Here is a 25,461-nt window from a genome sequence, read left to right on the forward strand (position 1 = left end):
TACGCTTCAAACCCGCCGTCCCCCCGCGCTTCTCCTCGCACCTCTTTACTGCAGGTTCTTCACCCGGGCGGTAATATTTCACCGGCGCCTGCACTCAATCCTCTTTGCTCGAGAATCCCAGCAAACTTCCATCATCCCGCCCCCATCCCCCACTGCCCTCTGGGTTACGAGCATGACATCCAACTGTAGCATGTGTCCCAACATGATTGCGTTTCAAGCGGTCAGGGTGGCTTTTTTTTTTTTTTTTCTTTTCTATGATGGAAGATCCTTCAAACAGAGAGTCTTTGTGCTGTGTCGGCCACCGCCGACCTACAAGGAAATACGTTATCATATAGAATCTAGATTGGGTTTTTTTAATTGCATATCTAACACAAAAAAAAGAACATTTTATCCTTGGTAAAAGAAAAACCTAACTCGCTTTGTTGTGGCCTTCCAAGAGCCTCACAACATTATACAACCAGTTGCTGTGCACTAAATTATGCAGATGCATCATCAAGTGGTCCCTAAACCTCTTTAGCATTGGTCCTTGGTGACAGCCCAACGGAACAGTTGGTTTTCTAATCACCCTGAAAAATTACATACACAAATTAGATGCCCCTCTTTGTTTCACTGTCTAATAAACAGGTCCACAGGCCTCAAAAAAGTGGTACGTGCAATTTCGAACGACCTAAAATTGCGCCGTATAGGCAAAAAAAAAAAACAAGCTAGCTACTTAAAATCGGAGAGTCAGCTGTGCAACCGTGTGCGCTTTATGTTCGCTGGGAGTGCTGATTTATACGGCACGCTATTACATTGATTCATAGACACTCTGTCAGTAAGAGAGACCCTCACCCACCCCCATCCGAGACGCACACACACACACGCACACTATTCACATGGGGAAGTCAAGGTCACTGTGCTCAACACATCCATATATCTTCTCCGCACCGGCCTAAATGGATGGTAGGAAACACACAAAGAGAGAGTCCAAAGTATGGCTCTGGGCATCTGCGCGCGTGTGTGTGTGTGTGTGTGTGTGTCTGTGTGTGTGTGTGTGTGTGTGTGTGTGTGTGTGTGTGTGCGTGTACGTGGGCGCGCGTGCATTCATTTGTGCCTCCACGCATGCACGCCGGGGTTGAATTATGGTCTGCACTCACCATTAGCGCCACCAGGGGAAAAAAAGCACATTCATGGCTTCATTACTCCCTTTCTCCGCCTTGGCCTCTCCGCCCTCCGCGCGTCCGCCGCCGCCTCCTCCTCCTCCGCGCGTTAAGTTGATTGTCACGGCGGCGCGTTGGACGCCAGGCAAAAGGGATGTAATCTAGCATAGGGAACGATCCCGTGCTTGTGCGCGCGCAAACCTACGTGACAGCGTGCGTTTTTTTTCCGATCTCGAGGCCGGGACACTTGGATGAACCGCCGGCTCCATCGGATCAAACGTGGAAAAACATTGACATCCAGCGTCTCTGAAATGTGCAACCAGTGTTCGTCTTTGTGCGTCTTTGCGCTCGTCATGTGCGTGACAGGGGGCACATGTGTTTGCGCGCCTGCCGCGTGTTTACGCTCGTGTGACGGCAGATTGCTCAACCCCGAACCCGCTCTCATCTGTGTGACACATGTTTTTAGGGGTGTTTTTTTCACACCATTTTGCATTTTATCGTGAGGTCTTGCCAGGTTGCGGAATCGAAAATGCATGCTGCTTTTTTTTGGTTTAGTTTGTTGTGGGAGGACTAAGGAAATTCCACCCATGCTACACATCAGGGTTGGAAAAGAAAGAATAGAGAAAAAGGAAGCTGGTTCTGCGGGCAGCTTCAGACCTGATGATGCACAATGTGTAACAAAGGACATCAGGTCTGGGGGAGGGGTGACGACAGGACACAAAGACCTCACCGATGGTGATGATATGTTGTATGTGTGTGTGTTAACACAGTGCAGGTTACTTGAGGGCACCATTAGCCACTCTGGAGACCTGTGTTCTGCGCCACACGGCACCTTTTTTATGTTCAGCCGTTCAAGTAAATCAAAGCGTTTATTTAATGTCTCGTAAGTTCGTTGGAAAAAAAATAATAAAGTACGTCAAAGGCCGGGTCACGTCGCGTCCAATATTTCTTCCTTTCTTCACCTTTTGGCTCCGCTGCTTTTTCTCCGTGAGCCTCCGAGTTGTTTTTCCACGTGACGAGGTGAAAAATGATGTGGCACACTGCTGTCAGCGAGTGTGCTCCATCGCCGCGAGGCTTGCGTGCACCTAATATTTTTACACATGCATTCCACAATTCCGACCGCAGAGACCCAAACAGGGCAGAGCGCAGCTCACTGAGTTTTCAAAGTGGTGGGCTGACATTTCGGCACATACCCGTCTCGCGATGTACTGGAACTCAAAAGGGGCCTTGACAGAACTGTTTAAAACAACAACAACAACAACAACAACAAAAATAATAATATAATCATGTAATGATCATACAATAAGTGTCATTTGTTAATTTCTAAATCGTATCATCTCCATGTCTCTAAACATGTCTGGCAAATTAAAGTTTAAAGCTAAAAAGAATGTTTTTCAGCCATATCAAACTCTAGTTTACTTTTATTCTAATGACCGTGAAGGCAGTGCGCATTAAACGAGCAACAACAAGAAAAAAAAGTCTGCGGTGATCGCAATGTCATTCATCGTCAAAGAGACACTCAAATCCACTCTGAAAAATGGGTAACCCTGAAGAACACAAGCCTGGAAAAGAACTCGGCGCGGAGAGAGCCAGCCAGGCACAGATGGCCTTCGCTGGCAGCCGCCGCGCAACAAGAGTCTATTGTGAGCGCACCCGACGCGGACCTTGATGCTCACTCCATCGCTGGAACTTTTCTTGCCTTTTTTTTCAGGCCCGACAACTCGGATGGAGGCGATTCTGGCACGGCCACTTTGGCATAAACGTTCTGTTCATTATTCCGGTAGAGGCGGGGTTGAAAAAAATAACCTGAGTGCTGGCGCTTCTCCATCCGCTTGAGGTCGTTTGCGTGTCATCAAGTGACCTTGATGAAAGCCTGCTGCGACGGACGATCCAGGGCCAGAGGACGGACACGCGCTCACCACATCCGCAGAAACAGACATTGGTTTCTTCGAGATGGCTCTGAGTCACCTGCGCTCTGACCTGCAAGCAAAAAACACTTTTCTGCTTTTATCTCTGAAACTTGCTGAGAACAACTTCTTTCTTGTCCTCGGTGTTGTTGTTGCTGTGCCGTCACGGAGCAATAAACGCCCGCACGTCCGCACACTTCACTCTGGGGTTTGTCTGCTTATCCTCGTCACGGCCGGGCGACGCTCTTTAAAAAGCTTGTCTATGCACAATATCGTGTGTGTGTGTGTGTGTGTGTGTGTGCGGGCAGGCGGGTTGGGCGCGAGATGTTTTATTTTCCATGCGCACAAAGAGATGAGTGATAAGATGGCGACTGTCTGCCCGGCCAGTCTGCTCGATTTGTATGTCTGTGCGCCGGTGTCAGTTCACCACTGGCCCCAACACGGCATAAGGCTCCGGCCGTCTCCGGCTTTGACTCGTGACTTGCGCACAATTGGTCACGTCCAAATGGGAAGCAGAAAGCGGAATGAATGGGAAATGGTTGAATTGTTGTTCAAAAGCTCTGCCCAGAATGCAAAATCAACCACTAATGAGGCGTAAAGCTATTCAATTTTGTAAAAAAAATGAAATAAATAAAAAATATCCATCCAGATCTGATTTGTAATTTCCAGAAATTAGTTGCACATACTTTCCAACAACTGGAGAAGAAAAAGAAGTAAGATTGGACTTTTCTCATTTTCATCTAATTAAAAAATAAAAGTTGTTCTCCCATCTTTTTTGTCTTCCGCAGGTCATTCCTGCCTGCAGCCATCGGGCTGTACAACTGCACCCAATAAAACACATCCTTTTTTTTTATCAAAAGTGCAATAAAGTCTTATCTATTGTCAGTATGTATGCACGTATGTCAGTAGCTTTTCTTTTCTGCTTATACCCACAAATATTCAATTTTCTTGCCTTATTTCTTTAATTAATATAGTTCTCTATCTTTTTTGCACTATACAGTTTTGCTTCTGTAATTATGCAAATTTCCCCACTGTGAGATCAATAAAGATCATCTATTCTATTCTATTCTCTATAAAACACTATCTGACTAATCTCAGACTGCTATGCAAGCAACGCGGTGAGCAAAGCGAGGAGTCGTATTTTCAATTCCGAAAAAGCAAACAAGCCGCTGAGTCAGAACAAAACCAACAAACTTGCTCCGTCATGTGCCTGCGCTGACCTGATTGCTCTAAGTCAGGTGGATATTTTGCATCGCGGCTGGAAAAAAAAAGAAGAGGAAGAAAAAAACCGCTGATGAGCCAAAGAGCTATAAAAGGTCGACGCGTTTGGAAGATAAGAAGCCACATGAGTCCAAGGGAGGCTCTGCCCTGATGTTGGCTCAGGCCGGCATTAGGGCCACTTTAGTCAACACAGACATGCAAAAATTGATAAGTCATCAATTCATTTGCTTACAGGAAAAGGGATTTCGACTGGATGTGAACGAGACCTTTTAGACACAAACAAAACGGGCCACTGCAAGCACTGCGCTATCGCTAACACATGTACCTTCCCGCCATTACTGCGGGGACAGCACTATTATCGTCTATTATTCAAGTTACGCATGTTTTCTAATAATGTAATCTGCCTCAAGGACGTCATTGGAGCCTGCGGAAATGATATCAGTCCAGCCGTTACTGCTTTTGCTTGCTGCACCGAGCAAGAGTTGAGTATTCAAACACATATCATTCTGTGATGCTAGGGGTGTAAGCCCGAACGTTCACTATACTGTTGGCTTAATTAATGAAGGCCGCTCTATTACTATTCCGTATGACAAATATTATGAAAGATCTAAAACTGTGTCAAAATATGGGAACTTACTTACCACACTTTGACAGCTACAGTCGTTGTTGTTTTTGTAAAATTGTGATAATTATAATTCTCATCCACCACGCTGAGAAATCAAGGGCCTTTTGCTCTGGAGAACAAAGCGGGCTATTTCAAGGAGGACGCCTCCTGTTCGTTAAGAGTCAAACGGGACTGAATGGGAATCAAAGGGGAGTCCCTGCCTTGCAAGCCGAGTGCTTCCTGACAGCCCCGCTGGCCTGGAGTTGAAGAGAGTTTCCAAGGAGACACACCACCTTCGAAAAGGACGAAAGCTCCCGCTAATCTACCCATTCATTCATTCATTCATTCATTCATTCAATCATGTGACGTGAGCAGCAGCGGTCACGGCGGCGTGAGGGGATTCTCCGCTCACGTGAATGGGATTCTTTTTTTTTTTCAGCTGCAAGTGCAAACAACCATGACTCTTCTTGTGTTTTCAACCTCCCGACCCGCCCCGACAGATCATCTCAAACGCATATTCTCACCAACACAGAATCGGTCCACCGTACTTACCACGTTAGTGCCAACTGTCCTGGCAGTGCAGTTTCCTCCTCCCCCTGGTGACAATGAAACCACAGGGACCATCTCTCTCCTCCCATTGGCTCGCAAGCACCATGGTGATGCCCCATGATTGGGCCTGCCCTGCGCGCGCTCTCGGCCAATCGGGCTCACTGTATCCAAGAGACTAGAGCGTGTGAGGCTATTTAAATCCAACCAGAGACTCAAAAGATTGCTCAGATGTATGTTTCACGGTGCAAAAAAAAAAAGCGAGCGGGGGAGGGGGGGGGGGGAGGTTTATGAGTGGACGAGCGGGCAAATCCAGGCTGATCTGATTGGTGTTTGAAAATGTTGCCCTATCTGGATGGGTTAAAGACACCCAGAGCGAAGCGTGATGTGAATGAATGAAGTTCTGCATCACTCTCCTGCTCTTGAGACCAGAGTTCGTCGTAGGGCATCAGTCAGAATCTACTTCTCATTTGCAGTTTGCAGTTTGCAGGGCTTGAAGAGGGCGCGAACGTCGTGGTTAAATCATGGCGGACCTAACAACTGAAGGTCTCATATCTGAAACGGTCAAGGAACGTGGGAGCAGCCAGCTCCTGGTCTTCCACGGAGCAGGAATGCCGCAGCGAAGGCCAACTCGGAGTGGAAGGCGGCCACAGAGAGCGAAAGCGGCGCTGACGATCACGGCGTAAGTCCGCGGCCATTTTGCGTCTCTCTGTTTGTGACACGTCGTACTTTCCGTGACGACAAAATGGTGGGGCGACCTGAAGTTTAACTCATCTCAATAAATTTGCATGATTAGAATATTTATAAAAGGACATAAGGCCGTCACCATGGACAGACATTTCTTTGTATATTGTTTGTGTATGCAAGCTAAGTAAACATTTTTTTTTTTTTTTTAAATGTGTGTTGTTTTAATGTGGATTGTATTTGATTTTAAATCAGATGTGAAGAGAATAAAAAGATTGCCATTCTACTGTGTAACAGAAAAAAATAATGCCAGTCATTGTCAAACCTAATGTATTTGTTATTTACAAATATTTATATATATATTTTTGTGAAGATGCAAGCCACCTAAAATCGGTCTGTGTAACGGGGCAAATGAATAACAAGGCAGCAAGTTATTTGACTCTTAACTCTGAACAAACAATTTGATAAAATATTTTGTTCCACAAAGTATGGTATGAGACATTGTATTAAACATAGTATTGTTGTGTGTTTGCCTTTATATCCTCCAATATAACTGACACCAACTTTCAACTTTCTGAATGGAACAACTTGAAAACATTTGCTGTTGTGAAAAGAGTATAGATTCATGAAAGAAAAAAAATGAATGTACTGTTTGCAAATATTGCATGTACGTAGCACTTCAAAAATGCATCAAATTGTAACATTTGTTATTTAATAAAAGTAATTTCCACACAGATGTAAGTTGCTGCTCTGCCAAACACCCTTTCCCCCCCTGCAAATGCATTTGTAGAGACTTATTATTAAAATATGCTCGTAATGGTCAAGGCATGAAGAGACCAAACAAGACATCAAAGGAGGCAAGAAAGACAAGAAGACCAAGCTCGAGGCAGGTCTGTTCCAACAAGAAGTTTTGTGCAAGCAACCAAAATTGCACAATCATACACCATGCCAGCCTGTCAATAGTTGGGATCCCACACTCTCTCTCTGACAAGTTCCTAAAATTTACTATACATTTCGGGCAGAAAAACTATACATTGTTGCTTTAAGTTGGACGGAATATCATGGGGAATTTGGGGGGGTGAGAAGTGAACTTTTTGTTTGATTTATTACTTTTTGTACCGCCAGTTAGTTTCTGCATGCCCTTAAAACTATTAAACCGTCGTAAATCAGTAATGTGTCCCAATAAATAAAAATTAAAAAAAAATCCCTTGGCTTTGTGCTTCCGCCCACGAGCCCACTGTTTCCGCCCACTTCCTTTACAGGTGCGGGCGCGTGGCCACGTCGCGCGAGACTGGCCTCGAGCAAAGCTCGTTCGCGTGCCCACCCACCCCCTGCCTCGGTTGGTTTGCACCGGGAAAGTTTTGGAGGGTCTTGGACTCGTTTTGTTTTTTTTTTAAACAAAGTTCCGTCACCATCATTGTTTAAACGTGTCAGTAGAAGTCGACTGTGAGATGTGTGGAGACGGCTGTCTGCACGACAACTGCCTGAAGTCCTTTCCTGGCTTAAAAGTAAGCTTTCTCTATCTCACTCTCTTTCTGTCTGTTTTGGGTCCCGTTCCTAGCTGCATTTGTTTGGAGTTCAGTTTATTTGTTTTGACCGTCTGATTTTATCTTAAATATTGCACACTGTGTATTTTATGACGTCGACATTCGTGGTTGTCCCTATCAAGGCTGAAATAATTCACTTTATTGGGTTTGTTGTCTCCAGCAAGCATTCATAGCGTCCTTTGGTAACCATGGAAACGAAGCGTGAACGCGCAGAGGGACACGAGACACGACTTGTTTACTACGTTCAGTCCCACAATAATGTTCAGCTTTTATAAAAACAAATATCATAAGTAAACAAATAATACTAAAAATAAATAAATAAATACAGAGTGTTATAAATGGTATTTATTATTTATGGTATTTACTTGAGTTCTGTTTATTCACCTCGTTTCTAAACCAATGACTTAATCTGAAGCTAAATTCATGAACAAGCCAAGTCATTCTAAATGAGATCGTATTTAAATATTAAATTCATTAGTACATTAATATAATCAGTCATTGTTTGTAGGTTTTTGTCTCGATAATAAAGGAACAACAACAAAAAAAAAAAAAAAAAGCTATATCTAAAATGGAATAACTGATGGTGAATGGGTTGGATTTAAAAACTTTTTTATTATCATTAACATGTCCGCTGTATCCATATGTGCTTCTTTTTCTATCAAGTTTCTCAACTGTTATTACCCCATGGATGTAATTGTTGTTCTTCCCCTTGTTATTATGATTATTTATGTACATGTTCAAAACAAAATGACCAAATGCAAATATATACAAGCACATTTGTTTTTTAACTTTACACCAAATAAGAAGTGTGTTGTATTTCTTAATAAACAACATTATTATATTTTATTAATACACAAAAAGGTTTATTAATAATAATCACATGATTATCATTATCCACTGTTCACCGCTAATTTATTTTTGTGTCCAACTGTTTCGTGTCAGCGAGACAACCTGAGTCCTGTCTCATAATGAAATCACACCTCTGAAGGCACAGAGACCTGATATTGCTGAACGGCCTGCAAAGGGAAACAACAAGACATGTCCAGTCAGACCGTTAAACAGCGCAAATGTACGACAAAAACAAGTGCCGAAATAGTCAGTGAGGCCAGGCAGTCCCTGCGGGTGCAGTCCACCAAGCGGCCGTTCACTCCCAGAGATGGACACCGGCACCTTTTTGGAGAGGACACTGTCCGTGCAAGCCATGGCAACAGGCCTCCGTCATCCTTCAGGTTAGTGTCAAAGCAACCTAGATTCCAATAATCGAATAAAGTTTTCCAACAAATTGTTCATGCTACACGGAATTAATACCCCGCGTTTGTACATTTCAGCCTTCATGCTCAGAATTTTGACGCTCCCGACTCCAGACCGGGTTCAGGGACACGCCTCTCTCCTCTGGAACACGTACGTCTGCCTTCTTCCTCGAGTTCTTAAGTGTGATGCATATTTTTTTTTTGCGGGCAAATGTTCATAACTAGATAATGCAGATTGATCAGTTTCAGTTTATTGTTTATATAGACGGGACAGTGTGCATGCTCGGACATGTTCACAATACAGACCACTCTAAACATGTGAACAAATTCCATCCAGAGTCCCCAATAAATAACGATAAAATGAAACAATCAGTCATTTAGACGTCACAAGACAACAAGGACATGCAATGTGCCATCGCAGGGATACCACATTACCGTTGACACAGTACAAATGGAGACAGGGTGAACATGTAAGATGTCATATCAGAGGTAACAGAAGTTACAGATGTCACATTTAATGCACAGACAAGAGCCGTTCATGCAACAGCTGCTCTACTCTATCCTAGATTGCTGGAAATACAATGTCAAGTGCGTAGCGTCTTGTGAGCATTTCTAAAAAAAAGAAGAAAATACGCTTCTATTTTGTACGCCATATCAAATCTCAGTTTAGTTTAGATAAGTGGAACAGTACTTTTAAGTACATCCTGTAAATAATGAACCAAGTAAGAGGATCTTTTCAGGCATAAGTTGTTACGTGAATTAAAATTCCGGCTCTGTACTCACTCAAGCAAATGCCAATAATGTGTTTGTGCCAGAAGCCGAAGCTCCCAGAACCATGCGACACTAACAGTCCTTTCAAGGCCTTTCCCAAACCCCCTACTGACCCACTGGAAGTGAAGAGTCGCCTGGCAGTGTCCCGAGGACGCTTCCTGAGGGTCGAAACCCTCGTGGACGGAGATGGTACGAGTGCAAAATGTGTGAATAAAGGATTTCAAAAGAGAAGTTAAGTTGCAATGGCCGAAGGTTTCGCACGGACATTTTTTTTTTTTACATGAGCAATTGAACCAACAACTGAATTTTTTTAGCTGCTGTGTTGCCGTGCAGGCGTTAGTTCAAGGGCGTTTTTTTTCTGAGGGCATGAATGGAGTCATTCACAGGCGCGCTTGCTACCTGATTTACATTCTCTGCCATTGTGTCAAGTGAAAGACTGAATCAAACGCTGCTGTCTCGAATTGACCTTGCACAGCAGCTGAATCGATCAGATTCAGAGCCTGAAATCTCACTCATCCCTCTTGCCAAAACTTTCCAACAGAACGCATTTTGAACTGATTTCGGGATTGCATTGGATTTACAAGATTGGCTTCCTTTAAAGTCCTTAAATGTCCCAGAAGCAGATCAAGGACTGCGATGCCAAGCCTAGCTGCTGGTACTGTTGCAAAATGTTTTTGAAAGAACGCCAGAAACAACAGAAAAACTCCTCTGGAGGTTTTTCTTGGTGGAACGACATGTCTTCAAACTGTTTCCAACTGACTGTTTAGTTAAACTCTTATGCACCGCAGCTTGCCAAAGAGCATCAACTTGTGGATAATCTCACCCCACACTCCAACAGAGAGCATAAGGTTTTAGCTATCTGGCGAGACAAGCAGAAAAATATCTTAATAGTTGGACTAGTGTGAAAACTTCCAAGTCCTCTAAAAGTTGGGGAGACATTCAATCTGGCCTGTGAGGCTGGTAGAGAGTGAAAAATCACTCCCTGCTTGTCCTAGATTTAGATTTTCAGTTTTTTTTTTTAATTTGTCGATTTTTTTTTAGATGTTTAATAGCATCTCGGAATGTTTGAATTTGAAACCTGAATGCATTTGCATACACCTCAGTTTTTATATTTAGATACTGTGGACCTGTTGCAGCATCTACATCTTTTCTGTGTTTCTTTCAGCGAAAGAGAAGCTGAATCCAGGCCACAGTCAAAAGCAGCCGTCAGCTAAAAAAGTCCCCGGCAAAGACCGCACTGAGGTCCACATTCCCAGGAAACCTGAACAGCGCGGAACCGCGAGTGAAAGGTGGGCTTTCTCCCCTCGGTTTGCCTTGCAGAATCTGTCCCTCTCGCTCTCTCCTGACCACACCCCCTGCCCTCTCCCGTTCCCTCCCCACGACCCGACCGACAGCACGACAATGAGCTCAAGATTTACAGACGCGCAGGGGGCCGCGGCGGTTGCCGCTACAAGGTGGTGCTGATTGTGCCTTCCCACTTTTATGCCTTCTGCTAAATCTTTCTCTCACATCTTGTTGCCATTTTTCCTCCCCTGAGATCTGCCGAGCTTCCAACGTTTTTGTTGTTCCTGTTTTGGTCCTTTTGGTCCTTAGATCCTCCAGGCAACTGGGACATGAACATTATAACAGGAAATGCCTTTGCAAGGCCGGTACCATTAGAATTGTGTTTGTTTAAACGCTGACTCATGCTTTAAATGAAAACAACTATCACAGATGTTATGGACATATATGTATATATATATATATATATATTATTAGCAGCTCCACAGCATGTACAACACTTTGAAAATTACTTACAGCCTATTTAACATGTCAGCTGTAAGTATTGATGTTGCATGCAGACACTTGTGCAACTATCCCAAAGTTCCTACATTTCTCCAATTTGCAGATCTTTAGCATTCATCCCTGATTCCACTAGAGCAGCTTTGCACAATTAAATTATCCAAAAATCTTGCTAGATCCCCAGTGCCTTGTGGTTTAGGAGGAAAACAAAACCAATCTTGAAAAAGGTGTGTGAGCACACACTTCCTGAGAAGTGAGAGAATTCAAGAGAATTAACAGAATTAATGGCTGGCCTTGATTCACCATCGCGTGTCAGATTTTACACCGTCACGACGCCAAGGGTTCCAGACTTTTCTGCCGACCTCATCAGCCACTTGGTGGCGCGAGGGGCATAACTCTGGGCCTGAGGTCAGGGGCTTGTTACACTCCATCCTCCTATTGATTAGGTGGTGCAGGTGAGGTTGCAGAGAGCATAATAAACTTTGAATGGGCAAATTAGGCTTGCGGGACATGTTCTGGCAAAGACTTGCTCAATGTGTTGCTGCGGTAGTCAGCCTTGAGTAGTGCTGGGAGGTTAACTATTGTCTTTGTCAGTACTATGGTGGACTCGCTTTGTCTCCTTATTTTTTTTTTTGGATGGAAATAAGAATTCCAGATAAATTATTTCCTCTTCAAAGGATATTGCATAATCTAGTAAGAAGTAAATAGATAAATAAATATTAACTAGAGATTCACAATGACTGCCTTCAACAGCGAACTTATTTTTTTTTTTAAATTGATTCAGGAAACTATGCAGCTATTTTTTCCCCAGTTTCCCAAGTTTCTTTGTTTTGTGAAGTTCCAGACAGAAACGACCCAGAGATGGTCCGGCCACTGTGTTAGCATGATATATTAACGCGATAATTTGGCTAAGATGTAAAGATTGGGACGATTAGGCGTGCGCTGTCTTCTTTGTCTCCAGTAAGCCGGAGCTTTATGGCTCCAAATGGCTCTCTATTTGATTTGGGTGCCCATCTGGGCAAGGCTGGCAGCGGCGTGTGTTGTGACTACGAGTGAGACTCTGGCCAGGCCCGAAAGACGAGGATGAGGTCATGTCTCAGAGAATGCCGTATAACACAAAGAGGCCTTATCGTCAGCCTCTTAATCCTATCACGCAGAGCCAACAGCCCCCTCACTGACATTCACCGTAATGTGCATCAGCCAGCAGTCGCTGCTGCACGGGCCCTGTGTGCCAGCTCATGCAACTCACTACATCTTCATCAAAGTGAAAGCGCTCACCGTACTGCACCCACATAGCCTATATCGATACCGGTGTAACACAACCTCTACAGTTATCATTCAATTAAATAGAGGGCTGCCTTTAGTGTGAATTCATCCATGCCTCACTTCAAGTCCAACTCATGGGTCGCATATTCAGACTTGAAGTTTGTATCCCAGTGCGGTAGCCCTTGATTTATTATCCTGAGAACTTCATTTCCTCAAAAACTTTTGCAATCTGTTCACAGCTTCCTGCTAAAACGGACGCTTGGTTTCAGCTTCCACGTGTTTTGGAAGGAGACTGAAACAAGGTGGCCACGAGGATCAAGCGAAACTCTCACTCGCCTGAAGGAGCTACCAGTGTGGTCTCTCAGACGTTTGTGACATCATAAAGGGCTAGCTCTGAACGGTGTCTATTTAAATTAACACTGAGCAGGCAAAACAAGATAAAGATGACTTTCATTCCTGGGGGAAACCACTGCAACATGCTTCGCATGCTTAGCATGTTTATTTCATGTCAAATGTAGTTTAACACGTTCAGTATGTTTTTTTTTCTTCCCCCAACTGCTTTATTTCCTCCAGCTTTATCACAGTCGGTCAGATGACGCACTAAATGCAGCTCTTCACGGAAAGAAATATCAATGTTTAGTTTAGTCATGCAGCCCTGATAGTGACATGTAATGACAAGGCTGCAGCGATGATAGAAAAAAAAATAAGAAAAAAAAAAATAAGCGGGCGAGCCACAACACACGGCGGCCTGGCATGACAAGGAGGCGCGCTTCACCGACTCTTGTGTGCTGTTTTGCGTGTGAAGACAGCTAATGGTGACAAAGCGTTGAGCAACCCAAGCCAAACGGACCTCGGAGCTCAAACCCGTGTCCCTGTGCGCTGCGGTTTGTCATGAACAAAAGCGCCACGGCTCCGGCAGCGAAGGCTCAACCTCTGCGGCAAGAGAGACACCCAGTGGCGCCAAATGGAAATGCTGTCGTGGCCCCTGGAAGGCTCCAAGCGTCACCTTTTTAATGCATCCTTCATTATTATTATTATTATTATTACATTCGTGTTTCATTTCCCTTTAACTTTGAATGTCCCCCCCTCTTATGAAAGATTCCCAGTGTGGTCTTTAATTGGTGTCGTGGTCTCGTACGAGTGGTGACACATGACGGGTCTTGTGCAAACTGTGCTGCAGCAACCGGCCTCTTTGTGTTCATGTGTGTCTTTATGCCAGCAGCGGAACAATCCAGCCAGGTGATGACTCAGCAGACAGACCCGCAGACCGCGGATCAGGCCAGAAAACAGGTTTGTCCAGATATGGTACTGCGCCCAACTTCACTGCACTTGCAATTCGTTCGAAAAGAGCATCAAAGAGTAATAGCTCATGAATAACATGGTGGGCAACAGCATTTGCACTCAACTTTTGTCTGAACTTAATTGAGGCGTTGCTGCTCAGGGACAGATTTTACACCGTCGGATTGTTGGTTTTGTGTGACCACAGTTTGCTGCACGAGGGCGTGCAAAGAGCTCAATAATCAAAGATGCATGATGCGAGAGAGCCTCTGCAGACTTTTTTTTTTTTTTTTTTTTTCCATTTGTTTTTGCACACGTTTTCATCACACGTGCACAGACACTCATGCCCACATGCTTTCGGAAGCACAAGTAAGAGGAAGTGTGACTGTGCGATGGAGGAGACCTTTCATTGTGGCATCAAACTTCCTGACACTTTATTTTGAGACGGTGAACTTGTGAACCGTGCATGCTGCTCATGTTTGCCATTTCGGTGGTTTTTTTAGTGGTGGCAACTTTTTCCTTTTTTTAATTCTCTCGGCCCATTTTCAGAGCTGGAGAGGCGAGGCGAGGCCAAGAGCAAGGAGGATGTAGAGGCAGTGGCGTGGAAAAATCGAATCGCTCCTCTTCTGCAAGAACTTGAGAGTGTGGCCGCAGGTAGTTTCTGGGTTTGTTTTTTTCCTCTCTCGATCTTTTTCAATTTAGATTTTTTTTTTTTTTTTCCACTCGGCCTGAACTGAAATAGCACCGCAGAATTGCTTCTCAAAAAAAAAATGTCTTCAGGAAACAACATATTTACCCCGTTCGCTCATTTTAGTAATTTTCCAGTTAGGTTGGCATGACATTACAAGAAAATGCACTCAGTTGTTTTTTAAAGGTATATGAAAGGTACATCCTTTTTTTTTTTTTTTACTGTTATGTTCACATTCCTTGTAAAATGTGTAAATCTGTGAAGAAAGTCAAAGCCTTTTTTTTATTGTTATTATTAGAAATGGCCGAACCTGGTTATTTATACAGGGGGAAAACATTTATTCTACCTCAAACACAAGGAAAAGGCGCCACGCCTCTCTTCCTCTGTGTCAAGACTAAAACCGCCTCGCGGACAAATTGTTCCCCCGCGCTCAGGCAAAGAAACTGTTGCGGTGCTTCTTGGAAAAGGGAGGGGAATGTTATTCCACCGTCGCCCGGCGCGGATTATGAGCGCTGAGGACTCGGCCTCAAAAGTTTCTTTATGCAAAATGATGAATGTGCTCAATGCGAGTGAATGAAACGTTACGTATGTACGCCACACGGGCATCCGTCATCTGTATTTACACAGCCAAACGCTGGCCAGCGCACACAAGCGGCTGTTTTCATTTTGAGATGTTTGCTCCATCTGATGTCGCCCTGGATCTGACACGCATTTTATGTTATTTCACGTTTATTTAACTCTTTCGACGCCACGCCAGGCAGCTCCGAGGGTTCGGTGGAGCGCCTGTGCGAGCTGTGCGAGGGTCTCCACAGGGCCTTGGCCAGAGCCGACCTGCTGGGCCGGAGCTGCAAGAGGAGGGCAGCGATACTCCGGACGCTGTTCCGCCTGGTGGACCTCAACTCCGCCCGGCTCGACCTGTGCATCGCCCGACTCTGCCTGGCCGTGAGTCTCTGATCCGCCCTCCACCCCGAGTGCACGCTGCCAAACGTGGAATACAGAATGTTCAGAACGTGTGTCTGGTTGTTGTCGTCGTCGTCGTCGATCCCCTCAGCTGCGCGTCAGTGGAAACAACCTGCTCAACATCTGCAAGCTGGTCTTCCAGATGAGCCGCAACGAGCGCAACGACGGCCTCTTCCAGGAAAACTCCATCATCGGTGAACGCTCTCCTCCACCTGTTTGATATCACAGGCCATAACACAATCCAGGGATTTATTTGAAGCCTGCTGCTGTGCATACCCAAATGCTATTTACGTCCCTGATGTATTTGTCAGTTAAAATCTCTCCCAATTGTGTTCACAAATGTTTTTGTTTATGTCTGCTGCACAACAAATGTCTTGCGGCCCGTGTTGGAATTTCCCTGCCTTTGTGTTTCGCTGCTGTTTTGCATTAGCCCATGCGAGTCTTGATCAGCCGCCGCTCTTGTGTGCAGAGACACTGCTGTCCGTCCTGACCGCAGAAGAGTCAGAAGAAGCTCTGCTGTACTGCGTCGGCGCCCTGAAGTTCCTCTCGGGAAACGGCGCCATCCTCAGACTCCTGCTGGACAACAACTGCATGAGTGTGGCTCAGAGGCTCATGGGGCGCCTCTGCAGCGCGGAGGACGCCCGCTCCGCCATGGCAGGACACATCCTCGTGCAGGTGCGGCGGTGGGAGGTGGCTTGGTTAGGACGAAATGAGAACGAGTCCTTGGAAAAAGTTTTTCCATCTGTTCAAGTCGATAAAGATACAAATATATGGTTGTTTAATGGGACAAAATGAAAAACGTCATCCTCGCTTTGTTCTCTACCCAATCTGACTCAGTATTACCATATTAAGTTTTTGTTATTAACTCGTCCTCCGCTCCTGCTGGAGCGTAACGTTCCCTTCCGACCCCTGTTGGATTCCATCTAAGACATTCCTCTGTCCCTCCAAGAAAATAAGTGCTGCTAACCGCATTAGCTGGGCTGAAGGAAACTCCTCCAGCCAAGCCTCCGTTCAGTATCCAGTTGGAATGGCCCTGGAAATAAGCACGCAGCCGCTCTTCATCAACTTCCAGCGCTGCCGTGCATTGAAATGGCCCTTTTCCCCTCGGTCCAAGAGTGATTTATGTCAAAGCTAAATGGTTTCCGGTCACCCTGCAGTATGGCATCCTGTGCAGGCCCAGAGCCAGCCTTAATGAGAGCGTGACCCACATCGGCGGCGGCAACAATAACACCACGACGACAGGCTAAATTTGATGTGAACTCCCTGATGCTTTTTGTCCGTTTGCACGCCCGTCATTCCTCGCAATTCAAAAACTCTCACTCTGGTCTGTTGGCTTGGTTTGACCTCTCACCCCTGCAGCTGACGACCCTGCTGAGGAACCTGGCAGATCTCCCCGACTCCCGTCCGCTCTTTGTTTCCTTTTCCATCCTGCCTGAGCTCTGCCGAGTGTTGCGCCACCACAGCGACGATCAGGACATCTGCACCAATATTTCTAGAATCTACAGGTAGCACGCATGAACCTTCATGTTGTCACGCGTCATAAAATGATCACTTAGCAACTCTTGTGGAGATTATTTTTCGTGTGTGATTCTTATTGCATTAATAAAACCCTAACAGTACTAGAAGCATCGAATGGCAATGAGGTATATTGCAAAAATGCTAATGCTAATCCCTGATTACTGATTTCAAGCTTCTTCTCACATGTTTTGCACACTAGGTGGGATGTCAGTTGAAAAGCGCACTTGTAGAAACAGTCTGGTTACCTTCACGCAAGCGTATCCACTCATTTTTCAATGCTTTTTTTTAATTGAAAATTATTACAGTGGACTTCAACTAGAAACACACATGTTCACCTACGATTCCAAATCATGTCAGTTAATACTATTGGACACAGGGCCTTATTTCAAGATATTGACATGGTGCCCTGTGTGAGTCGTTTGAATCCATATTAAGCCGACATAGCCGCGCAGTCGGTGAGTGATCGCTGGCGTTTGCTGTCCCCTGTCCTTCCTCCCTGCGTCCCCAGCAAGCTCTCCTCCTACTCCGAGTGTCGCCACGCTCTGGCCCGCACCCCTGACTGCTACCGGCTATTTTTAGAACTGCTGAACAAACATCACCAAAAACAGGTGAGCCCACCAGTGTGTGTGTGTCTGTCTGTGTGTGTGTGTGTGTGTGTGTGTGTGTGTGTGTGGCAAGTAAAGTGAAGGTTTACAACGTCCGTGTTTACCCGCTGAGCATGCTTACGCTCATCTGCTAAAGAGTTTGTCTCAAAGGGTCCCATATTATGCAAAAAAGGTACTTTTACTCAATGTTTTATTGCAGTAACGTCTCCAGTTGGTCTGTCTAATAGGATGGCAAAAAATATATCCTTATAAACGCTGTACGGTGTGATTTGTAGTCCGTCCGCTCTCATGTGCCCTGCGTCACGTTGGGCCCAGGGACGAGTGTGTTCTCTGCTTCACCTGCTCTTGGTTTTGGAGTCGGGAAGGGAACTCGTGGGAAGTGGTCGGTACAGATTGGGTGTAGCTGCATGTAAAGAGCCAGTCGACGCAGCCCTGAGCTCCCAGGGGGGCTGCTGAGGATTATGCTGCCAGACGGGAGAGGCCCAGGATGCTTTGGCTGGATGTTGAGTTTCGCTGCCTTAAATGTTGGGTGGGGTTTTATTTTCTCATCATAAAAGTCTTATGATTCTTACTTGGCTGTATTTTGTAATGTACTTTTTTTTTTTAATGGTGTGTTGCATGCAGGCACAGGTGCGGTCAGTGAAGCGTGCGTACAGCGAGCCAACTCTTAGTTGATGAATGTGAACGTTCTGTACGTTGTTTTGAGGACAGTGCACGGCAATCACAGCAGTTCTATCTATACAAGATAGAAAGGAGGAGACAAGTACAGCACTGATGGCTTTTCCCGGTTTTAAACATGTTGTTGCCTAGTTTAGGTCAACACTGTGGTGCAGCTATCCTTCATCACACCGGTAGAAAGCCTCAAGTTCCTCACTAAACTGTCTGAAAATGAAATTGCTCTGTTTTTGGAAGTGATTGGAAAACATTTTTTTTTTTGCCTTCCCAGTATTTCTTGGACGGATCATTTCTTTCCAAATGTTTTTTTTTTTTCTGGACTCGGATATGGTCGGATAAATCCAGCAGATTTAGGAAACGTTCCATCTGTGTGGAAGGTTAGACTTCCTGTGTTTTCACTGCAAAAAGTAGTTCTGAAATAATAGTGGATCCGACTGAGGGACGAAGTTGATACCTACGTTTGAAATTCCTGCCGTGGGTGGAATGAAAACATTCATGCACTATAAAACGTTTATTTCCTGGCAGTGGGCGATTGAAAGCAGTGTATGTGAACATACACTAACCCAAACCCCCACTTTAACCCTAGCTCCCCAAGCCTAGCCCTTAAACCTCCTACCCTAACCTTAACCCTAACCCTAACACTAAGCCTGACCCTTGAAAACAGTGTATGTGAACTTACACTAACTCTAACCCCAGCCTTACACCTAACCTTAGCCCTGACTTAACTCCTAACCCTAAACTTAACCCTAACTCCCCAGCCCTAACCCTTAAACCTCCTACCCTAATCTTAACCCAAACCTTCGCCCTAATTTAACTCCTAACCCTAGCCTTAACCCTACCATTGCCCTTAACACTAACTTTTCTTACTTTCTTTCTGTCCTTCCTTTTCTATTAGTTTTTAAACTATTGCACTCTATGTTGCTGTATTTCTATAAATTTCCTCAATGTGGAATAAATAAAGGCATTCTTATGTAATCTAACTCTAACCACCTGGCCCTAGTCCTAACCCTACCCCCAAAATCCTAACCTTAATCCTGACCTCCTAACTTCAACCTCAACCCTAGCCCAAACACGATTTGAAGACACAAAGTCATTTATTTCTCAGTCGGGAGCCTTTCAACCTCACTGCTCTCTTGCAGGACTTGGTTGTGCGACTCCTCTTCACCCTCGGAAACCTCACGGCCAAGATGGACGAGGCCCGGCAGCAGCTCTTCCAGTGCGAGGGCTGCACGCTCACGCTGCTGCGGCTCTACGACGCCTACCAGCGGCGACGCGACCCGCCGCTCGCCGCCCCGGCGGAGGCCGACGACGTGCTGGTGAAGCTGGTCCGGGTGCTGGCCAACATGTGCATCCACCGCGCCGTGGGCCCGGCCCTGGCGAGCGACCACGGCTGCATCCAGCTGCTGATCGAAACGCTGGGTGAGAAGAAAACAAGCAAATGCAGACGAACTTGCGGCTGCACGAGAATATTGTGTCCCTACAAGGTTAAAAATATCCCTTTGATGTCTTGAAGGTACAGTAAGTGCTCTACCACTTCCCTTGTGCTGGGAAGGAGACGCGAGTCTGGTTGAACACACGCTTTTCTCTGGCGGCACATCCTCTCTCTCTGAACTGTGTCGTGTTTTCTTCTTCTTCTTCTTCTTCTTCTTCTGCTCTGCATGAGGCAGGATGTTCTGTCACATATCACAGCACGGCACGGCATGTTCGTGCAAGCGCGCGCGCGTGTGCGTGTGAAAAGTCACCGCATGCGGTTAGGAGGTTTCGGGACAGGTTGAACTGACATGCAGGTGGCTGTGAAAGTCTCGATTCTTCTGCTTTGCCTGTGTCACTCGCACGCTTGGCGGCAGCAGGTGGGGGCATTTGAAAAGGCGCCGTATCGGCCCCCCGGGGGCATTTCAGATTGTTGTTTTTCATCCCAGGCTTCACAATTAGTGGTCCATGTGACTTTGTAGCACTCCGGGAAACATTTTCAGAACTTTGCTTACAGCCTGCTAGCAAAATTGCGAAGTTCTAGTCCTGCTCAGGTGGTTTCAGAACCCCAACCCTAACCCTAACCCTTACCCTAACCCTAACCCAATCCAGTTGGATCCCAGGAACCCTAAGCCGAACCCACACCGAGAATCAAAACTCTAAATGCACCATCTGTTGCTTTATCACGAACACCAGCGGCAGGTTTCTAAGCCACTCGTGGTGTCACCACTGATTGGATTGTCTGGCACTGACCTTTGTATGAGGGCTCTTGATCAAGGCGGCGAAACCAGGACATATTCCCTCACTGATAAGAGCTGCGCTGGAGATAATGACGCAGTTCGTATCAAAACTTGGCCACGAGGACGCGATAATGTGAAGAAATGTGAAATTTGTTTGTGGAATAGTCGTTGAAAAATGCAGGCAGTTTACATAGTCTTAGTTTAGTATGATAATGAGATATTAGATTATGAATCTGTTCATTCCCATGATATTGATGTGCACTCATATAAAACCCTGTACTTTTTATTCTTTTGGGCTATGATTATTCTGGTCAACAGTTGCAAAAAGATCATTTTCTCCAAAGTAATGCGACCTATCCTGTTCCCGCCGGCGTGACGCAGAACTGAGGTCCGTGCAGGAGAGCGAGGAGCTGATGGTGAACGTGGCCGCCGCCCTCAACAACCTCTCCTTCTACCAGGCCGAGAGCGCCGCGCTCAGGAGCAGCCAGCTCGCCATTGCACGGTGTAAGACGAGAGGAAGTGAGCGTGTTCCCTCCGCGTGTGGGCGTTGCGCGCAGGTGTCTTCTGCTCACTCATCCCCTTCCTTCCTCCTCTGTGACCCAGTGATGTTGAAGCTGGTGTTCAGCTCCAGCATGGACACCATTCTCGAAGCCGTCCGTGTGTATGGAAACCTGTCCCAGTCCAAGGATGTCAGAGACTTGATTATGGAACAAAAAGGTGACTGGCTGACACGTGCAGAAGCCATTCAATGATATTTAATGTACAGTTTTGGCACTCCGTGTCCCAACATTAGAGCAAGTTCAAGGGTGGAAGTTTATTGGGAGTTTACTGACTGAGGTTAGAGCGGACATGGGGCAAATTACGGCTTGGGGCCCTTATGCAGCCCATTAATCTTTTTAATCCGGCCCGCCAAACTTGATATTGTATTAATGGACCTTATTGATGTTTTAGTTTCTCTGCCTTCTCGCATTTCCTGCCAATATCCTGAAGAATAATATCACCATCAGTGCTTTTGAACAGCAGTAGAAGCTGTTTTTCATTTATCTAATTTTCAGTGTTTTAAGAGTCGCTGCAACAGAAAGGATTTCAAAGAGGTATTTTGTTTGCTTCTGCTCATTTTCTATTTGAATCAAAGCACATTTTATCCATATCCTATGACATTTTTGGGTCACCAAACCCATCCATCTGCTCCTGCTCCGGCCACTCTGTCAAATTTTAGAATCCATTGTGGCCCAGGAGTCAAAAAGTTTGCCCACCTCTGCGTTAGAGACACGTGTTGTTGCTAGAAAACATCTATCGTTCATATGGAACCTTTAAAATTAGCATAAAACATGAACAGCTTATTAAAAGGTAAAGTCTTAAACAGGTACTCATCAACATTTGACTCCCGAGCAGGAGCAAGAAGTGTTGGCAAAGGCCGGTTCTGCACCGCTGCAGAGCGCTGCGTCATGTTTGGGCTGAACTTATCTGCAAGGCCAGCTGAAGCTACTGTAAACACGGCTGCTGACTGCGGTGATTGCGAGGACTCTTATCTCTGACCTGCTTTGTCTCCGTCCGCCCCCCTCACGCCGGCTTCCCCGGTCCCTTCCACAGTGCACCGGTTTGTTGTGACGCTGCTGGACTCCAAAAGCTCCGAGATGTGTTTCTCAGCCTGCGGCGTCCTCACCAACCTGGCGATGGAGCCGCCCAACAGGGCCCGCCTCGAGCTGGAGGGGGCCGCCGCCAAGTAAGGCTGAAGGATGTGGGTGTTTGTTCTGTGGTCGTCAGGATGGTTAGTTTAGCTTAGCCCACAAAGGCACGGTTCAGCTACAGGTGACAAAAACCACCCTCTCGTAAACCTATGCACGCTCTGAAAGATAATTCATCAACTCTCATTGTTACTCAATCAAACTCGTTTGGATAAACCTGTAAAAAAAAAAAAAAAAGTAAGAAAAACATTTTTACTGAGATCAACTGCAGAACAGTTGCCTTGAAGAAGAATTAGCTTAGCTGTTTGCTAACACTCCCAATTACACATACTGGCTGAACGAACACTTATAATATTTAACAGTTGTCTCATAAACCTGAAATGGTTGTTAGTGTTCTCTGATAACACATCAATAAGCCTTTTTTTTTTAATTTGCAGACTAACTTGTTCTTACCAGTGGGGAGGTTTCATGCAGGGAAATCAATTTTCTGTGTGTGTGGTAACCAGGCGAACCACGAAAGTCCCATCTTTTACGTAAACACTCATAAAACTGCCAATGTTTGCGTTGCAGCAGCAGCTAAAATTAAATAACAGACTTGCCTGTTTAAATTGTGAACTCATGGGAACATGACATCTCACACACACACACACACACACACACACACACACACGCAGTCTAATGAAGTGGATCTAATACCCACAATCCCAGCGGTCATGTGAATCTCTCTCCCTGGAGTCACAAAGCGTGTGTGTGTGTGTGTGTGTGTGTGTGTGTGTGTGTGTGTGTGTGTGTGTGTGCATCCAGGCTGGTGGACTGTTTAAAAGACTTGGGAGCAGGTGATTGGCAGCTGGCGGGCCAGCTCTGTCAGGCGCTGTGGAACATGATCGGCACTGGCACGGGGAACCAGCTGGACACACCGGACAAAGAGGCGCTGCTGGAGATCCTCATCATATACTTAGGTAGAGAGGGGAGGGGGGGGCACTGTGCTGTTATTAATCCTTTACGTAACAAGGGAGGGGCTCTCGCCGGAAGGAACATGGCTGTGTTCACATCACAGACCCCTCCAGGGGGCGGAAAAGGGGAGGGTCGCTCTCGTATCCCTGTTACCATGAGCCGGGGTGGAGTTGTCCAAACATCAAACCTGCCGGGGAGCAACGTATTTGAAACTGGTTTGAATCCTCTTCTCTCGCCCTCAGATGAGGAAGAGGCTCTCGACTGGATAGAGAATGAAGACATGAAGGACTACCACAGGGCCTGCTGGGAGTTGGAGTTCCTACCCGTGGCGCAGAAACTACTAGGAACTCTTCAGCCTCTTAACGCCTGAGATAAGCGGGACCCGCAGAGCTGCGACGTCGCTGCTGAAGAAGCCTTTGCACTTTCAGAGACTTTTGAGCCAGAGTCAACATGAACCACTACCTCTAATGGGCTTTTAAGGCTACACTGTGGGGGTTTTCTGCCTTAAAACAATAGTTCAGGCATTATTAGTTTGTTATTATTATTATACGTTTCAAGGAAGAGAATGCCCAGCTTGGGCTGTTTCAAAATTTCATTGGCAGGAAAACAAATCTATCAGAGATTGGAGACTGGAGTCACATGACTTGACTCGAGTCAGACTCGACTAGCAAATTGCAGGACTTGAGACTTACCTGACTAACACTGATAAAAGACTCGACTTGACTTTGACTTGGTCTTCATGACTTGAGACTTGACTTACACTTGAAACAGATGACTTGAAACGATTTGACTTTTTAAAATGAAATATTTGCATTTTTTGCAACGTCTTTTAGATTATGTTCAAAAATATGTTTTATTTTGAAACTTGATCGGGTGATTTTACAGGTGCAATACATGCTCAATCAACAACACAATCGCCACAACTTCCAACTTCATCCGTCACTACAAAACCCACAAAGAAAGGCAAGCTACGTGAATGCACCTTCTTAGCTAACTGTTACGGCCGTTAGAAAGCTAGCATTTGCTAATACTAACATTGCTTAAACTTAACGTGGCTAGAAAGCTAAGTCAGGTATGTCTTCTTAATCAAATGCACAATAAAAGTGTCTTCAGCTAACTTTTTGGTTGGTCATGTTGGTCAAACGTTAGCTAGAAAGCTAACTGAGTTGACTTGTGACTTGCTTGACCTGAGCAATGACTTGACTTGACTTGCTTGATTCTCGCCACAGTGACTTGGGACTTGATTGTGACTTGCACATGTGTAACTTACTCCCACCTCTGCAATCAATCCATTACAAGTCAAAAGATTATAACGATATGTGAAACTGTCGATTTCGTTTTTTAAGGTAGACATGTTGCTTGAAGATGGCTGTGAAGTTGGGCAAAAAAAAAAGATCACACGGAGAGCAGCAGTGTGCACAGCTCCAGATCTTGAAAACATTCTCAGGCGGTTTAATGCGAAACCAAGATCATTTTAAAATGCGGCTCAGACAGATAAAAGCAGTAGGCGGGTGTGAAGCTCACCAGCTGCTTTCTCGCTTCTTTAAATAGTTGCACTTTTTCCTTTTTCAGTATTTATTTGGTCATTCACCTCCTCATCAATGCGCTGAGCTGTAGTTTTTAACTCCTTTTCTTTCTTTTATGATCAAAATCAAAAATGTTTACGCACTTTATTTCGGGGAATTTTGTCATTTGTACAGCTGTAATTATCATGTTTATACATGTTTGCCGTGTTTGTGTGGGGAAACAGTGCGTCGTAAAAGTGCTTTTATGACAGCCAGATGCTGAAAAACCCGAGTCGACTGGAGTTTGACCTTGTAAAAAAAAACAAAAAAAAAAGACATTTAACTATTGCAAATTGTGTGGCAGTGGAACTTGTCCTGAATAAAACATGAGGGAAACTGAACATCACATTTTTGCTTGTCAATGCCTTTATTATTTTTTCTTTACACAGATATGGGGATCAGGCAGTGCTTACAAGTTACACCAAGTAGCCTAGAGTACAACATTTCAAGATCACATTGTTATTACATTGAAACAAATCAGAGACGGCACTTTAGGTAAAAACCCATCCGTGTCCACTTCCCCAAAATCTCACATAGTGGCGACTTCAAAAAACAACCACAAGACAAGCGGATGCCTCAACAAAAAAAAAATCCCCCTAGAAC

At 45.3% G+C, this 25,461-nt stretch overlaps 1 protein-coding gene across 4 annotated transcripts; it reads left to right on the forward strand.

Moving 5' to 3' along the window:
- The first annotated feature begins 7,381 nt into the window (after positions 1–7,381).
- Positions 7,382–25,204, forward strand: armc2 (armadillo repeat containing 2). Of its 4 annotated transcripts, none has more exons than XM_076013601.1 (19): positions 7,382–7,609; positions 8,591–8,877; positions 8,977–9,049; positions 9,717–9,858; positions 10,835–10,958; positions 11,064–11,123; positions 13,940–14,007; positions 14,545–14,649; positions 15,441–15,625; positions 15,735–15,837; positions 16,113–16,318; positions 17,003–17,148; positions 17,670–17,769; positions 19,581–19,860; positions 21,033–21,155; positions 21,255–21,368; positions 22,245–22,377; positions 23,144–23,298; positions 23,536–25,204. In XM_076013601.1, the coding sequence occupies exons 2-19, from the start codon at positions 8,687–8,689 to the stop codon at positions 23,661–23,663; spliced, it is 2,436 nt and encodes an 811-aa protein (XP_075869716.1). In that variant the 5' UTR covers positions 7,382–7,609; positions 8,591–8,686; the 3' UTR covers positions 23,664–25,204. The 4 variants fall into 4 exon arrangements, with proteins under 4 accessions (XP_075869716.1, XP_075869715.1, XP_075869717.1 ...); XM_076013600.1 differs by having other exon boundaries at positions 7,384–7,609; positions 9,714–9,858; XM_076013602.1 differs by lacking the exon at positions 11,064–11,123 and having other exon boundaries at positions 7,386–7,609; positions 9,714–9,858; positions 13,937–14,007.
- The last annotated feature ends 257 nt before the right edge of the window (positions 25,205–25,461 follow it).

Source organism: Nelusetta ayraudi, unplaced genomic scaffold, assembly GCF_046127955.1.
Source record: "Nelusetta ayraudi isolate G7.1 ecotype Tasmania unplaced genomic scaffold, CSIRO-AGI_Nayr_v1 ptg000151l, whole genome shotgun sequence".
In the NCBI taxonomy this organism is placed as follows: domain Eukaryota; kingdom Metazoa; phylum Chordata; class Actinopteri; order Tetraodontiformes; family Monacanthidae; genus Nelusetta; species Nelusetta ayraudi.

Bases quoted from the DNA above. Each gene is read 5' to 3' on its own strand.
- armc2 (XM_076013600.1), top strand. From the start codon at position 8,687: ATGTCCAGTCAGACCGTTAAACAGCGCAAATGTACGACAAAAACAAGT. The intron at 11,124-13,939 runs GTGGTGCTGATT...TTATGCCAGCAG, and splicing joins GCGGCGGTTGCCGCTACAAG to CGGAACAATCCAGCCAGGTG. The intron at 14,650-15,440 runs GTAGTTTCTGGG...ACGCCACGCCAG, and splicing joins ACTTGAGAGTGTGGCCGCAG to GCAGCTCCGAGGGTTCGGTG.